Genomic DNA, 18,234 nt, shown 5'->3' with positions numbered 1-18,234 from the left:
GAAAGACTTCCCAGAACAGCGGAGGCTGTTATAAAAGCAAAATGAGGACCAACTCCATATCAATGCCCATGATTTTGGAATGAGATGTTCGACGAGCTCGTATCCACATACTTTTGGTAAAGTAGTGTATAAGAGTGCCTCCTCATGGAGGTGGCAGTAAATGGAGTCATGCCTGAGGGCTTCATCATAGAGGTGACAGTAAGAGTAGTTATGTTTGAGGGGCTCCACACTGAGGTAACAGTAAGAGGAGTCATGTCTGAGGTCCTCATCATGGAGGTAGCAGTAAGAGTAGTCATATCCGAGGGCCTCCTCATGGAGGTGGCAGTAAGAGTAGTCATATCTGAGGGCCTCCACATTGAGGTAACAGTAAGAGGAGTCATGTCTGAGGTCCTCATCATGGAGGTAGCAGTAAGAGTAGTCATGTCTGAGGGCCTCCTCATGGAGGTGGCAGTAAGAGTAGTCATATCTGAGGGCCTCATCATGGAGGTAGCAGTAAGAGTAGTCATATCCGAGGGCCTCCTCATGGAGGTGGCAGTAAGAGTAGTCATATCTGAGGGCCTCCACATTGAGGTAACAGTAAGAGGAGTCATGTCTGAGGTCCTCATCATGGAGGTAGCAGTAAGAGTAGTCATGTCTGAGGGCCTCCTCATGGAGGTGACAGTAAGAGTAGTCATATCTGAGGGCCTCATCATGGAGGTAGTAGTAAGTTTGGCCATATAGCATATCTGATGGCCTCCTTGCGGAGGTGTCAGTGAGTGTGGTGGTCATATGTGGAGGAGAGAAAATAACAGAATCAATCTGACAGTCGAGAGCAGAGGAGTGCTGAGATCCCAGAAAGGCCCCTGAGGAGCCCGACATGGAGACGGGTGTTTTAGCAAAGTGTCAGAATAAATAAAACCGCTCTGCTTTGTCAGGGAGAGACAGGAAGGATCCAGATGTAACAGGTCTCAGTGTCCAGGGAAATCACACTGAGACACTTCCACAAGAGCACTGGGATAATAGAGCTATCCTATATTCATGTCTATAGTACTGTAGCACTGGGATAATAGAGATATCCTATATTAATGTCTATAGTACTGTAGCACTGAGAGATACAGAAATATCCTATATTCATGTCTATAGTACTATAGCACTGGGGGATGCAGAGATATCCTATATTCATGTCTATAGTACTGTAGCACTGGGAAATAAAGAGAGATATCCTATATTCATGTCTATAGTACTGTAGCACTGGGAGATGGATATCCTATATTCATGTCTATAGTACTGTAGTACTGGGAGATACAGATGGATATCCTATATTCATGTCTATAGTACTGTATCATTGGGAGATACAGAGGTAAATAATATATTCATGTCTATTGTACTGTAGCTATGGGAGATAAAGATACAGTTGAAGTCGGAAGTTTAATAATATATAATAATAATAATAATATATGCCATTTAGCAGACGCTTTTATCCAAAGCGACTTACAGTCATGTGTGCATACATTCTACGTATGGGTGGTCCCGGGGATCGTAGAGCATGGCGTTACAAGCGCCATGCTCTACCAACTGAGCTACAGAAGGACCGTTTACATACACTTAGGTTGGAGTCATTAAAACTAGTTTTTCAACCACTCCACAAATTTATTGTTAAAAAACAATAGTTTTGGCAAGTCGGTTAGGATATCTACTTTGTGCATGACACAAGTAATTTTTCCAATAATTGTTTACAGACAGATTATTTCACTTATAATTCACAGTATCACAATTCCAGTGGGTCAGAGGTTTAAATACACTAAGTTGTCTGTGCCTTTAAACAGCTTGGAAAATTATGTCATGGCTTTAGAAGCTTCTGGTAGGCTCTGGTAGGCTAATTGACCTCATTTGAGTCAATTGGAGGTGTATCTGTGGATGTATTTCAAGGCCTATCTTCAAACTCAGTGCTTCTTTGCTTGACATCATGGGAAAATCAAGAGAAATCAGTCAAGACCTCAGAAAAAAATAGACCTCCACAAGTCTGGTTCATCCATGGGAGCAATTTCCAAATGCCTGAAGGTAGCACGTTCATTTGTACAAACAATAGTACGCAACTATAAACACCATGGGACCACACAGCCATCATATCACTCAGGAAGGAGAGATGAACGTACTTTGGTGCGAAAAGTGCAAATCAATCCCAGAACAACAGCAAAGAACAACAGCAAAGGACCTTGTGAAGATTCTGGAGGAAACAGGCACAAAAAGTATCTATATGTACAGTAAAACGAGTCCTATATCGACATAACCTGAAAGGTCGCTCAGCAAGGAAGAAGCCACTGCTCCAAAACCACCATAACAAGGCCAGACTACGGTTTGCAACTGCACATGGGGACAAAGATCGTACTTTGGAGAAATGTCCTCTGGTCTGATGAAACAAAAATAGAACTGTCATTATGTTTGGAGGAAAAGGGGGAAGGCTAGCAAGCCGAAGAACACCATCCCAACAGTGAAGCACGGGGGTGGCAGCATCATGTTGTGTGGGTGCTTTGCTGCAGGAGGGACTGGTACACTTCACAAAATAGATGGCATCATGAGGTAAAAATATGTGGATATATTGAAGCAACATATCAAGACATCAGTCAGGAAGTTAAAGCTTGGTCGCAAATGGGACTTCCAAATGGACAATGATCCCAAGCATACTTCCAGTTGTGGCAAAATGGCTTAAGGACAACAACGTCAAGGTATTGGAGTGGCCATTACAATGCCCTGACCTCAATCCTGTAGAACATTTGTGGGCAGAACTGAAAAAGCCTGTATGAGCAAGGAGGCCTACAAACCTAACTCAGATACACCAGCTCTGTCAAGAAGAATGGGCCAACTTATTCACCCAACTTACTGTGGGAAGTTTGTGGAAGGCTACCCAAAATGTTTGATTCAAGTTAAACAATTTAAAGGCAATGCTACCAAATACTAATTGAGTGTATGTAAACTTCTGACCCACTGGGAATGTGATGAAAGAAATAAAAGCTGAAATAAATCATTCTCTGCTATTATTCTGACATTTCACATTCTTAAAATAAAGTGGTGATCCTAACTGACCTAAGATGAGGATTAAATGTCAGGAATTGTGAAAGCTGAGTTCAATGTATTTGTAAACTTCCAACTGTACATCCTATATTCATGTATATAGTACTGAAGCACTGGGAGATACAGAGAGATATCCTTTCCTTGTGTCTACAGTGCTGGAGCTATGGGAGATAATAGGAAATAGCATACACTGTATCTGGAGGGAGTGAGAGGAGAGGAAAGTTAATGGCTTAGCATCAACCCCAACTCAAACCTGAAGCTGAGCCTGCATCAAGGGCCTGAAATTAGATGAGACTGCACGAGAAGACTTTGGCTGCACCATGGGACTCTGCCCGCACTAGGGGATTCAAGGCTGACTGAGCCGGGAGGCTCAAACTGCGCAGTGGGGCTCTGGCATACATCAGGCCCATATGTCAACCCAGTGGGGATGCTTAATCCGTGACATGGTGTGTGTGTTGGAGCGAGGAGGCAGGACAGCTCGCTGTGTGTGTGTGTGTGTGTGTGTGTGTGTGTGTGTGTGTGTGTGTGTGTGTGTGTGTGTGTGCGTGCGTGCGTGCGTGCGCGTGGAGCAAGGTGCCAGGATGCCTCTATTGCTCAGCTGATTGTGTGTGATGTGTGTGATAATGTATTGTAAGGGTGTTTTCATACCTAGCCCTCATAAAAATAACCAATCTCAGGCCTCTTTAAAGTGGAATCTGGGGTAAAACAAGCAAAATAACTCAGTTCTCTTTGTGTTTATACTGCCCTAGCCTTTGAATGAGGACCCAACTCTACCCTCATGACCAAAAACACACATTGCTCTAAATGTCATAACCCTCTGAAGTCTTCAGTGGTCTTACAGTGGGGCAAAAAAGTATTTAGTCAGCCACCAATTGTGTTCTCCCACTTAAAAAGATGAGAGGCCTGTAATTTTCATCATAGGTACACTTCAACTATGACAGACAAAATGAGGGAAAACATTTCAGAAAATCACATTGTAGGATTTTTAATTTATTTATTTTAAAATTATGGTGGAAAATAAGTATTTGGTCAATAACAAAAGTTTATCTCAATACTTTTTGTACCCTTTGTTGGCAATGACAGAGGTCAAACATTTTCTGTAAGTCTTCACAAGGTTTTCACACACTGTTGCTGGTATTTTGGCACATTCCTCCAAGCAGATCTCCTCTAGAGCAGTGATGTTTTGGGGCTGTTGCTGGGCAACACGGACTTTCAACTCTCTCCAAAGATTTTCTATGGGGTTGAGATCTGGAGACTGGCTAGGCCACTCCAGGACCTTGAAATGCTTCTTACGAAGCCACTCCTTCATTGCCCGGGCGGTGTGTTTGGGATCATTGTCATGCTGAAAGACCCAGCCACGTTTCGTTCAATGCCCTCCCTGATGGAAGGAGGTTTTCACTCAAAATCTCACAATACCTGGCCACATTCATTCTTTCCTTTATACGGATCAGTCGTTCTGCTCCCTTTGCAGAAAAACAGCCCCAAAGCATGATGTTTCCACCCCCATGCTTCACAGTAGGTATGGTGTTCTTTGGATGCAACTCAGCATTCTTTGTCCTCCAAACATGACGAGTTGAGTTTTTACCAAAAAGTTATATTTTGGTTTCAGCTGACCATATGACATTCTCCCAATCTTCTTCTGGATCATCCAAATGCTCTCTAGCAAACTTCAGACGGGCCTGTACATGTACTGGCTTAAGCAGGGGGACACGTCTGGCACTGCAGGATTTGAATCCCTGGCGGCGTAGTGTGTTACTGATGGTAAGCTTTGTTACTTTGATCCCAGCTCTCTGCAGGTCATTCACTAGGTCCCCCCGTGTGGTTCTGGGATTTTTGCTCAACGTTCTTGTGATCATTTTGACCTCACGGGGTGAGATCTTGCGTGGAGTCCCAGATCGAGGGAGATTATCAGTGGTCTTGTATGTCTTCCATTCCTAATAATTGCTCCCACAGTTGATTTCTTCAAACCAAGCTGCTTACCTATTGCAGATTCAGTCTTCCCAGCCTGGTGCAGGTCTACAATATTGTTTCTGGTGTCCTTTGACAGCTCTTTGGTCTTGGCCATAGTGGAGTTTGGAGTGTGACTGTTTTAGGTTGTGGACAGGTGTCTTTTATAGCGCTTTAAGATGCTTCAGTTTGATCCTCCTGATGTAATGGAGGTGATGGAGGTAATTGATCATTTAAAGATATCAGCAGCAGGTCATGATGAGATTGGTGCCTCTTTGGTGAAATCAGTGTCTTCCTCGATTACTGAGCCTCTAACGTATATCTTCACCAAATCTATGCAAACTGGTATTGTTCCTGAAGATTTCAAAATTACCAAAGTTATACCCCTCTATAAATCTGGGATCTTTAACAAATTATCGTCCAATATCTGCACCACCATGTTTTTCTAAAATTGTCACGACTCCCACCGAAGGTGGATTCTCTTCCTGTTCGGGCGGCGCTCGGCGCTCGTCGTCGCCGGTCTACTAGACGCCACCGATCCCCTTTAACTTTTCTGTTTGTTTGGTCTTATTGGTTGCACCTGTCTCTTATTTCGTTTCTATTTAAGCCTATCCCCTTTAACTTTTCTGTTTGTTTGGTCTTATTGGTTGCACCTGTCTCTTATTTCGTTTCTATTTAAGCCTATCCCCTTTAACTTTTCTGTTTGTTTGGTCTTATTGGTTGCACCTGTCTCTTATTTCGTTTCTATTTAAGCCTGTTAGGCCGCCTATTTTTTGTGCGGGATTGTTTTTCTGTTAGTCAGGTTGTGCGTGTTGTGTTCCTGTCCGTTTGTGCCATGTGTTGGGTTGGACTATTTTCTGTCGATTTCTCACCCGTTGTTCTGGGCGTTGGTTTTGTGAATCCTAATAAAGTCGGTTTCCCCAGTATCCTCTGCTCTCTGCATTTGACTCTGCACCCACCACTCCAGGCGTTTGTGACAAAAATCCTAGAAAAATGGTGGATAAGAGAATGTTGAAACATTTAAATCAACACTGTATTCTATATGAGCACCAATAAAGGTTTTTGTAAAACCTACTCCACAGATATGTCTCATCTGCAACTTGTGGATAAAAGCTTTTACAGCCCTTAACAACAATGAATACGCTCTTGGAATCTTTTTAGATTTATCCAAAGCGTTTGACACGGTTGATCATGAAATATTACTCTCTAAATTGTATTATTAAGGTTTCCATGATTATATATATGATTTATTATATAATGATGTTTATGATAGAGAACAATGTGTTTATGCAAACGGCTGTGCATTTACCAGGGTCAAGTCATCCTGCAGTGTGCCACAGGGTTCTATAATTGGACCTTTGTTATTCCTAATTTATACCAATGACCTTGCTGCTGTGTCTTCTACCGTACTTCCCCTTCTCTTTGCTGACGACACCAATTTGATTTTATCGCACAAGAATGTTGGTTCACTAATTAATGAAGCCAACTCAGGTATGGCCACATCTTTGGAATGGTGTCAGATAAACAAATGATCTTTAAATGTTAAAAAAATCTAACTTTATTGTATTCACTAGTAAGAATAAGAAATATTGTAAAAGAAAGAGCCAGAATCTAAATTGGTGGTAATGAAATGGAACAAGTCACATCCACTATATTCCCCCGAGTTCTAGTTGATGAAAAGTAATCCTGGAAAGATCATATTCAATTTCTCATAAATATTAGTGGTTTGGTTCATCAGGCTTGCTTCCTAACTCTTTACTATAGCTTCATTTATCCATATCTCATTAACTATAATATTGTCTGGGACAGTACATAGGACTCCTACCAACACAAATGACTCATCATACAGCAAGACTTAGCCACCACTTGTCATTACCTGGCTCCATCTACACCTTTGTTTAAAGAAACTCCATTTCTTGTCTATTTACGACATTAATGTACGCCAATTATGCACTTTCATCTACAAACACTCATACTTAGACAGTTTATCTAAAACCTTCAATGGATTCTTCCAGGTTAATTCTGAAATCCATCTATTTAACATAAGACACTGCAATAACCTTCACCCTCCCCATTGCCACACCTCACATAGTCAATTCTCTTTCAGATACAAAGGTACCATACTCTGGAATTCTTATCTTCACATTGCCACAACCTCATCATCCCTAATTAACTTCAAGCGAACACTAGGGGTCAGCCTGACTACCCAATAATCCCCTCCATGTAGCCTAACTTTCCATGTAGCCTAACTAACTATCATTATTGTAGCTGAAAATGGTTGATCACTGGCAGCTTCATGTGTGGCAGTGTGTGTGTGTGTGTGTGTGTGTGTGTGTGTGTGTGTGTGTGTGTGTGTGTGTGTGTGTGTGTGTGTGTGTGTGTGTGTGTGTGTGTGTGTGTGTGTGTGTGTGTGTGTGTGTGTGTGTGTGTGTGTGTGTGTGTGTGTGTGTGTGTGTGTGTGAGTGTGTGTGTGTGTGTGTGTGTGCCAGCAGTACCTTGGTGTCCAGCTGCTGTAGGTAAGAGAAGATGTATTCGATGCTGGCTCCAAACGGGTGGACATGGAGGAACGTAGAGATGATCCCTGAGGAAGAACAAACAGAGACATCAATACATCTGTCAATCAAACTGGAATACCATATTAACATGTAGTTTAATTCTCGAAAACTACAACCCTACAATCATACGTACAAACACCTCAATTCAGTCTGAGTGTTGATTTACCCATCTGTCCTAAATGAAAGCCAGCGAGAATATGCCATTCAATAGACATAAGAGTATCAAACTGTATTCTATTAACCTATAGTTAACATACAACTGACCTACAGCTAACCTAGCGCGTCATCTTCTATGCTCGGATACGCTTACCCGTGACATACAGTGCATTCGGAATGTATTCAGACCCCTTCACTTTCTCTACATTTTATTACGTTACAGCCTTATACTAAAATGGATTAAATAAAACATTTTCCTCATCAGTCTACACACAATACCCCATAATGACAAAGTGAATACAGGTTTTTAGAAAAATTAGCAAATATACAAAAAACAGAAATACCAAAAATATTCAGAGCCTTTGCTATGAGACTCGAAAATTGAGCTCAAGGTGCATCCTGTTTCCATTGATCATCCTTGAGATGTTTCTACAACTTGATTGGAGTCCACCTGTGGTAAATTCAATTGATTGGACATTATTTGAAAAGGCACACGTCTGCTATATAATATCCCACAGTTGACAGTGCATGTCAGAGCAAAAACTAAGCCATGAGGTCGAAGGAATTGTCTGTAGAGCTCCGAGACAGGATCGTGTCAAGGCAAAGATCTGGAGAAGGGTACCAAAAACTTTCTGCAGCATTGAAGGTTCCCCAAAACACAGTGGCCTCCATCATAGTTAAATGGAAGTTTGGAACCACCAAGACTCTTCTTAAAACTGGCTGCTCGGCCAAACTGAGCAATCGGGGGAGAAGGGCCTTGGTCAGGGAGGTGACCAAGAACCCGATGGTCACTCTGACAGAGCTCCAACATTCCTCTGTGGAGATGGGAGAACCTTCCAGGAGGACAACCATCTCTGCAACCATCTCTGCAGCACTCCACTAGGCCTTTATGGTAGAGTGGCCAGTTGGAAGACACTCCTCAGTAAAAGGCACATGGCAGCCCGCTTAGAGTTTTGCCAAAAGGCAGCTAAAGGACTCTCAGACCATGGGAAACCAGACTGGCTGGTCCAATGAAACCAAGATTGAACTCTTTGGCCTGAATGCCAAGAATCTGGAGGAAACCTGGCACCATCCCTACAGTGACGCTTCACAAATCCTCAACTGGCCGCTTCATTAAATAGTACCTGCAAAACACCAGTCTCAACATCAGCATTGAACGGTAGTGTATATAAATGTAACATTTTCATTTTTTTAAAGTATATATTAGCAAACATTTCTAAAAACCTGCTTTTGCTTTGGCATTAGGAGGTATTGTGTGTAGATTGATGAGGAAAAAACTGTAAAGTAATAAGGCTGTAGTGATAAAATGTGGAGTTTTGTCAGCAATTAATAAACAACTCCGTTTACACCAAGTTCGTTCTCCTGCACTTGACTTCCCTGCCACCAACACGCACCCCTTACACTTGGGATGAATATAATAATTATATTATAATAATAATGAATAATTATAATTTCCATCTCAGCTAAGAAGACAGACACATGGGGGGGGGGGGGGGGGGGGGGGGGGGGCGCAACTGTCCCTCTTATCGAATTTCGAGGTACATATTGAAGATGTTATGCTATGTGACCAAAAGTATGCTCGTCAGACATCTCATTCCAAAATCATGGGCATTAATATTGAGTTGGTCCCCCTTTGCTGCTATAACAGCCTCCACTCTTCTGGGAAGGCTTTCCACTAGATGTTGCATCATTCCTGTGGGGACTTGCTTCCATTCAGCCACAAGAGCATTACTGAGGTCAGGCACTGATGTTAGGCGATTAGGTCTGGCGCGCAGTCAGCATTCTAATTCATCCCAAAAGTGTTCGATGGGGTTGAGGTCAAGGCTGCATTTCTGTATGGACTTAGCTTTGTGCACGTGGGCATTGTCATGCTGATAGAGGAAAGAGCCTTCCCCAAACTGTTGCCACAAAGTTGGAAACACTGAATGGTCTAGAATGTCATTGTACGTATGCTTTAGCATTCAGATTTCCCTTCACTGGCCTAGCCCAAACCATGAAAAACAGTCCCAGACCATTATTACTCCTACACCAAACTTTACGGTTGGCACTATGCATTGGGGCAAGTAGTGTCCTGGCATCCATCAAACACAGATTCTTCCGTCTGACTGTCAGATGGTGAAGTGTGATTCATCACTCCAGAGAACGCGTTTCACTGTTCCAGAGTCCAATTGCGGCGAATCTGTCCAATTCCGACGCCTGGCATTATGCATGGTAATCTTAGGCATGTGTGCTGCTACTCAGCCATGGAAACCCATTTCATGGAGCTCCCGACCAACAGTTGTGCTGACGTTGCTTCCAGAGGCAGTTTGGAACTTGGTAGTGAGTGTTGCAACCCGAGGACAGATGATTTTTACGTGCTTCAGCACTCGGCGGTCCCATTCTGTGAGCTTGTGTGGCCTAACACTGCGCAGCGGAGTCATTGTTGCTCTTAGCCGTTTCCAATTCACAATAACAGCATTACTGTTACATACACTTGACTGGGGCAGTTCTAGCAGGGCAGAAATTTGATGAACTGATTTGTTGGAAAGGTGGCATCCTATGACGGTGCCACATTGAAAGTTACTGAGCTCTTCAGTAAGGCCATTCTACTGCCAATGTTTGGCTATCGAGATTGCATGGCGGTGTGCTCGATTTTATACACCTGTCAGTAATGAGTGTGACTGAAATGCCGGTTCCACTCATTTGAATCGGTGTCCACATACGTTTGCATATATAGTGTAGAAGAACTGTCCACATTTAGCCTAATTTTGTCAGCCAACAAGATGAGTAGGCCTAATGAACAGCAAAATCACTAGCCTATGTCAATCTGCTATCGCCCATAGTACAAAAGTTGACCTATTCTATTGATCAATTTATAACAAGAAATAAATATTCCAAAACATACTCTATAACAGTTGTGGGATGCGATAGATCCCAAATTAATACAACCACTTGCATCAAAACATTTTTTTAAAGAAATGAGGCTGATGCAACAGATCAGAACATTTAGCTATTTCTTCACATTATGAGCATGGGAATGCGCACATACAGTATCAGTAGGCTATAAGCGCGAATGTTCTAAAATGTTATCAATTAGCAGGAAAACACTGTTCTCAAAAGTGACCACAAATGCGATTATGCATATAATGCTTTATTATAAATGTGCATTTTTATGGTGAAAATGATCTTCTCCAAACTCAAAACTCACGTGCCGCCTATGTATACCAATTAGGATCTAGACTAGTTGTAAAGCGGATTAATGTGATTCATTTTAAGAAGTTATTTGGCCACTTTAGTTGTGATACAAACCTTATCAAAACATATAGGCCTATGGGCTATGCTACATGAGGTGTTGAACTATGAGTTGAACAAGTTGAAAAAATACGGAATGCGCTGTTTCTTGCCTTAAACAGCTGGGCATCATTCACATGTGACAATAAACTCAGCAAAAAAAGAAACATACTATTTTCAGCAAACTTAAGCAAAAGTCCCACAGACATGTGACTAACAGAAATTGAATAATGTGCCCCCGAAGAAAGGGGGAGGGGGGGTAAAAATAAAAAGTAACAGTCAGTATCTGGTGTGGCCACCAGCTGCATTAAGTACTGCAGTGCATCTCCTTCTCATGGACTGCACCAGTTCTGCACCATTTGACAGTTCTTGAGTTCTTGCTGTGAGATGTTACCCCACTCTTCCACCAAGGCACCTGCAAGTTCCCAGACAATTCTGTGGGGAATGGCCCTAGCCCTCACCCTCCAATCCAACAGGTCCCAGACGTGCTCAATGGGATTGAGATCCGGGCTCTTCGCTGGCCATGGCAGAACACTGACATTCCTCTCTTGCAGGAAATCATGCACAGAACGAACAGTATGGCTGGTGGCATTGTCATGCTGGAGGTTCATGTCAGGATGAGCCTGCAGGAAGGGTACCACATGAGGGAGGAGGTCTTCCCTGTAACGCACAGCATTGAGTTTGCCTGCAATGACAACAAGCTCAGTCCGATGATGCTGTGACACACCGCTCACACACCATGACGGACCCTCCACCGCCAAATCTAACCCGCTCCAAAGTACAGGCCTCGGTGTAACGCTCATTCCTTCGACTATGAACGTGAATCCGACCATCACCCCTGGTGAGACAAAACCGTGACTTGTCAGTGAAGAGCACTTTTTGCCAGTCCTGTCTGGTCCAGCAACGGTAGGTTTGTGCCCATAGGCGACGTTGTTTAGGTGATGTCTGGTGAGTACCTGCCTTACAACCGGCCTACTAGCACTCAGTCCAGCCTCTCTCAGCCTATTGCGGACAGTCTGAGCACTGATGGAGGGATTGTGCGTTCCTGATGTACAGTAACTCAGGCAGTTGTTGTTGCAATCCTGTACCTGTACCGCAGGTGTGATGTTCGAATGTACCAATCCTGTACAGGTGTTGTTACACGTAGTCTGCCACTGTGAGGACGATCAGCTGTTCGACCTGTCTCCCTGTAGCGCTCGCTTAGGTGTCTCACAGTACGAGCATTGCAATTCTTGCCCCGGACACATCTGCAGTCCTCATGCCTCCTTGCAGCATGCCTAAGGCATGTTCACACAGATGAGCAGGGACCCTGGGCATCTTTCTTTGGGTGTTCTTCAGAGTCAGTAGAAAGCCCTCTTTAGTGTCCTAAGTTTTCATAACTATGACCTTAATTGCCTACTGTCTGTAAACTGTTAGTGTCTTAACGATCATTTCACATGTGCATGTTCATTCATTGTTTATGGTTCATTGAACAAGCATGGGTAACCGTGTTTAAACCCTTTACAATGAAGATCTGTGAAGTTATTTGTATTTTTATGAATTATCTTTGAAAGACAGGGTCCTGAAAAAGGGACATTTATTTTTTTGCTGAGTTTATATCATTCACAAGTGATAGGCAAATATTGTCACCCATCAGACTATTCTTAATTTAATGTTGTCTTTCATGTACTAAATAATAAATGTGTGAAATTAGTTTTGATTTTGAATGAACCATTATCAAGCCCCTGTCTCTGAACAGGGGCATGGGAAAAAAATACATAACATCTATGCACTTAAATAGCAAATGGATGCCGCCAAGTAGGCTATACTCCTGTTGAAAGAGAAGCAAAAGTGTCATTAGTAAAACAAATAAAACTCTACACTGATACAAGTCTCTGAGTTTAAATAACTGTTCGTGTTTGTGTCCAACAGCTTAACCACAAACCAAATATATTAAATCAATAAGAAAATACCACAACAGAGAAAATTGTCACTTAGCACAGTGTTACAGGACACCTTCAGATAAACAATCAGCTATGAAGTGCACAGCAGAGAGCGTCTCTTTTTTATAGCCAATTCGTTATCTTTGATTTCATGTAAATAGCATCCGAGAATAGCCGACATTTCGCTACAGTTAACCTGCAGCTAACCTTCAGCCAGGGGCAACCAGTATGTAACCACATTCGTCTGTTGTATGAAGAGAGTCAGACCGAAATGCAGCGTGTAGGTTACTCATGACTTTAATGAAAATAATCGCGGTACATGAAATAACTGTATATGAAAACAACAAACGAAACGTGAAACCTATTACAGCCTATCTGGTGACTACAACACTAAGACAGGAACAAACACCCACAAATTACAATGCGAAAGTCAGGCTGTCTAAATACGGTTCTCCATCAGAGACAACGACAAGCACCTGACTCTGATTGAGAATCGCCCCAGGCAACCGAGCCTAACTAGACACACCCCTAATCAGCCGCAATCCCAAATAATACACACCCCAATACGAATACAACATATAAACCCATGTCACACCCTGGCCTACCCAAACATATAACAAAAACACAAAATACAATGACCAAGGCGTGACACCGTACATTTTTAGCCACACATTTTTTGCAAAAAAACATGATAAAATACAACTTTGGGCTTGCCTGTTTTGCATGTTATTTTGGCATTAATTCATTTACGTGTCACACATCAGTTAGCAAACAATGTCAAAAAAATAAAATAAAATCATAGTCATAGACACATGCGCCGAATACAACAGGTCTAAACCTTACAGTGAAATGCTTACTCAAAATATGAAAAAGAATAAGAAACAAAAGTAACAAGTATTAAAGAGCAGAAGTAAAATTACAATAGCAGACAATATACAGGGGGGTACCGGTACAGAGTCAATGTGCAGGGGCACCGGTTAGTTGAGGTAATTGAGGTAACATGTACATGTAGGTAGAGTTACTAAAGTGACTATGCATAGATGATAACAACAGAGAGTAGCAGCGATGTAAAAGAGAGGACTGTGGGGAGCAATGCAAATAGTCTGGGTAGCCATTTTATTAGATGTTCAGGAGTCTTATGGCTTGAGGGTAGAAGCTGTTTAGAAGCCTCTTGGACCTAGACTTGGCGCTCCGGTACCGCTTGCCGTGCGGTAGCAGAGAGAACAGTCTGGGTGATTGTAGCCTGACAATTCTTAGGGCCTTTCTCTGACATCACCTGGTATAGAGGTCCTGAATGGCAGGAAGGTTGGCCCCAGTGATGTACTGGGCCATACGCATTACTCTCTGTAGTGCCTTGTGGTTGGAGGCCGAGCAGTTGCCATACCAGGCAGTGATGTAACCAGTCAGCTGTAGTACATTTTGAGGATCTGAGGACCCATGCCAAATTTTCAGTCTTCTGATGGGGAACAGGTTTTATCTTGCCCTCCTCACGACTGTCTTGGTTTACTTGGACCATGTTAGTTTGTTGGTGATGTGGACACCAAGGAACTTGAAGCTCTCAACAAGCTCCACTGCAGCTCCGTCGATTTGTTAATGAGGGCGTGCTCAGTCCTCTTTTTCCTCTAGTCCGCAATCATCTCCTTTGTCTTGATCACGTTGAGGGAAATTGGAGTGGGTCTAGGGTTTCTGGGATAATGGTGTTGATGTGAGCCATGACCAGCCTTTCAAAGCACTTCATGGCTGCAGACGTGAGTGCTACGGGTCAGTAGTCATTTAGGCTGGTTACCTTAGTGTTCTTGGGCACAGGGACTATGGTGGTCTGCTTAAAACATTGTTGGTATTACAGACAGGGAGAGGTTGAAAATGTCAGTGAAGACATTTGCCAGTTGGTCAGCGCATGCTCGCAGTACACGCCCTGGTAATCTGTCTGGCCCTGTGGCCTTGTGAATGTTGACCTGTTAAAAGGTCTTACTCTCATCGGCTGGGGAGAGCGTGATCTTCCTGAACAGCTGCTGCTCTCATGCATGTTTCAGTGTTGCCTGCCTCGAAGTGAGCATATAAGTAGTTTAGCTCATCTGGTAGGATTGTGTCACTTGGCTGTGCTTGCCTTTGTAGTCTGTATTGGTTTGCAAGCCCTGCCACATCTGACAAGCGTCAGAACCGGTGTAGGACGATTCAATCTTAGTCCTGTATTGACGCATTGCCTGTTTGATGATTCGTCGGAGGGCATAGCAGGTTTTCTTATACGCTTCCGGGTTAGAGTCCTGCTCCTTGAAATCAGAAGCTCTAGCCTTTAGCTCAGTGGGATGCTGCCAGTAATCCATGGCTTCTGGTTGGGGTATGTACGTATGGTCACTGTGGGGACGACGTCATTGATGCACTTATTGATGAAGCCAATGACCGATGTGGTGAACTACTCAATGCCATTGGAGAAATCCCGGAACATATTCCAATCTGTGCTTGCAAAACAGTCCTGTAGCTTTGCATCTGCTTCATCTCAACACCTTTTTATTGATCAAGTCACTGATGCTTCCTGATTTAATTTTAGCTTGTAAGCAGGAATCATGAGGATAGAATTATAGTCAGATTTGCCAAATGGAGGGTGAGGGAGAGCTTTGTATGCATCTCTGGGTGTGGAGTAAAGGTGGTCCGGGGTTTTTTTCCCTCTGGTTGCACATACAACATGCTTAGAGATTTGGTAAGACGGATTTAAGTTTCCCTACATTAAAGTCCCCGGCCTCTAGGAGTGCCGCCTCTGGGTGAGTGTTTTCACTTTATAGAAATGTTATAGTGATGTTGTAGTAATGGTATAGTGATGTTATTGTAATGTTATACTAATGTTATAAGCCTAGTAACGTTATAGTTATGTTAGGTGAATGTACCCACTAGCTGGGCCTCTCTCTCAGAGTGGACTGGACTGGGGTGATCTACTCCTCTATAGTTAGGTTAGCACAACATTGTTATAATGTTGAAGTAAGGTTATTGTAATTTTAGATTATCTTACCAACTAGCAAGGCCTCTCTCTCAGAGTAAACCGGACTAGAAGGAATCTTCTCTGGGGGCAGACTCTCCTTCTCCTGACTGCAGGAAACCACTTCTAATGCTGTCGCCTCCTACAGGACAAGAGGAGAAAACACTGTTAGACTGGTTGATGAACACACCACACCACACCACACACACACACACACACACACACACACACACACACACACACACACACACACACACACACACACACACACACACACACACACACACACACACACACACACACACACACACACACACACACACAGCCCTAGAAACATCATACAGGCAGTGGGAGAAGAGAGGAGGAGAGACAAGTAAGGCAAAGAGGAAAGAGAAAATACAGAGGGAGCCAAATGGAGGGAGGAAAGAGAGAGAGAGAAAGAAAGCTGGCAGTGTTAGCGATGCTAATGATGAAACTGTTGTTTACTGTGGGCTTCTGACAGGCTGGAGGAGGGAGGGTTGGGAATGTGTAAAAAAAATACAAATAATTTAGGGGTATCAGATTTAATATTGCAGAGAGATTGTGGCTTCCATCAATGTAATTATCTGCATCATTTCCGACCCCCAATTTTTTGTTGTGGTTGTTTATTTTTTATTTTTTTATTTCACCTTTATTTAACCAGGTGGGCTAGTTGAGAACACCTTTATTTAACCAGGTGGGCTAGTTGAGAACACCTTTATTTAACCAGGTGGGCTAGTTGAGAACACCTTTATTTAACCAGATGGGCTAGTTGAGAACACCTTTATTTAACCAGGTGGGCTAGTTGAGAACACCTTTATTTAACCAGATGGGCTAGTTGAGAACACCTTTATTTAACCAGGTGGGCTATGAGAACACCTTTATTTAACCAGATGGGCTAGTTGAGAACACCTTTATTTAACCAGATGGGCTAGTTGAGAACACCTTTATTTAACCAGGTGGGCTAGTTGAGAACACCTTTATTTAACCAGGTGGGCTAGTTGAGAACACCTTTATTTAACCAGGTGGGCTAGTTGAGAACACCTTTATTTAACCAGATGGGCTAGTTGAGAACACCTTTATTTAACCAGGTGGGCTAGTTGAGAACACCTTTATTTAACCAGGTGGGCTAGTTGAGAACACCTTTATTTAACCAGATGGGCTAGTTGAGAACACCTTTATTTAACCAGGTGGGCTATGAGAACACCTTTATTTAACCAGATGGGCTAGTTGAGAACACCTTTATTTAACCAGGTGGGCTAGTTGAGAAGACCTTTATTTAACCAGGTGGGCTAGTTGAGAACACCTTTATTTAACCAGGTGGGCTAGTTGAGAACACCTTTATTTAACCAGGTGGGCTAGTTGAGAACACCTTTATTTAACCAGGTGGGCTAGTTGAGAACACCTTTATTTAACCAGGTGGGCTAGTTGAGAACACCTTTATTTAACCAGGTGGGCTAGTTGAGAACACCTTTATTTAACCAGGTGGGCTAGTTGAGAACACCTTTATTTAACCAGGTGGGCTAGTTGAGAACACCTTTATTTAACCAGGTGGGCTAGTTGAGAACACCTTTATTTAACCAGATGGGCTAGTTGAGAACACCTTTATTTAACCAGGTGGGCTAGTTGAGAACACCTTTATTTAACCAGATGGGCTAGTTGAGAACACCTTTATTTAACCAGATGGGCTAGTTGAGAACACCTTTATTTAACCAGGTGGGCTAGTTGAGAACAGGTTCTCATTTTCAACTGCGACCTGGCCAAGATAAAGCATAGCAGTGTGAACAGACTCTCATTCCATACTCTTTCCTTATCTCTCTTTTTTTTCTCCCTGTCTCTCTAGTTTTCTATTTTCTCTGTGAATCTCTTTGTTTCTTCCTCTCTGTTTCTCTGTTCCTCTTACACATGGAGTAAACAATTAACAAGTCAATAACACAGTAGAAAAAAAGAGTCTATATACATTGTGTGCAAAAGGCATGAGGAGGTAGGCGAATAATTACATTTTCGCAGATTAACACTGGAGTGATAAATGATCAGATGGTCATGTACAGGTAGAGATACTGGTGTGCAAAAGAGCAAAAAAGTAAATAAATATAAACAGTATGGGGATGAGGTAGGTACAATTGGGTGGGTTATTTACAGAGAGTTGTAAATATATGTATTTTAAATATGTTTTTATATTTTCCCCTAATGCTACCACCCCTCCCCTAATTGAAGAAAACTAATGGACAACAATACCAGGTGTGTGTGTGTGTGTGTGTGTGTGTGTGTGTGTGTGTGTGTGTGTGTGTGTGTGTGTGTGTGTGTGTGTGTGTGTGTGTGTGTGTGTGTGTGTGTGTGTGTG

The 18,234-nt window shown here is 42.7% G+C and overlaps 1 protein-coding gene across 1 annotated transcript in view; it reads right to left on the bottom strand.

The window, feature by feature from the left end:
* Positions 1-18,234, bottom strand: part of LOC124019466 (ecto-NOX disulfide-thiol exchanger 2-like) — a gene marked incomplete at its 5' end in the record, with an annotated part of 91,762 nt that overhangs the window by 7,178 nt on the left and 66,350 nt on the right. The window contains 2 exons of the mRNA XM_046334812.1: positions 7,494-7,579; positions 15,906-16,014. Of these exons, the coding sequence (XP_046190768.1) occupies positions 7,494-7,579; positions 15,906-16,014 (195 nt within the window). The remainder of the gene's footprint in view (positions 1-7,493; positions 7,580-15,905; positions 16,015-18,234) is intronic.

The sequence above is a fragment of the Oncorhynchus gorbuscha genome, unplaced genomic scaffold (genome assembly GCF_021184085.1).
Source record: "Oncorhynchus gorbuscha isolate QuinsamMale2020 ecotype Even-year unplaced genomic scaffold, OgorEven_v1.0 Un_scaffold_995, whole genome shotgun sequence".
NCBI lineage: Eukaryota > Metazoa > Chordata > Actinopteri > Salmoniformes > Salmonidae > Oncorhynchus > Oncorhynchus gorbuscha.
Note: the sequence above shows the minus strand (reverse complement) of the source record. Positions and strands in the feature narration are given on the sequence as shown.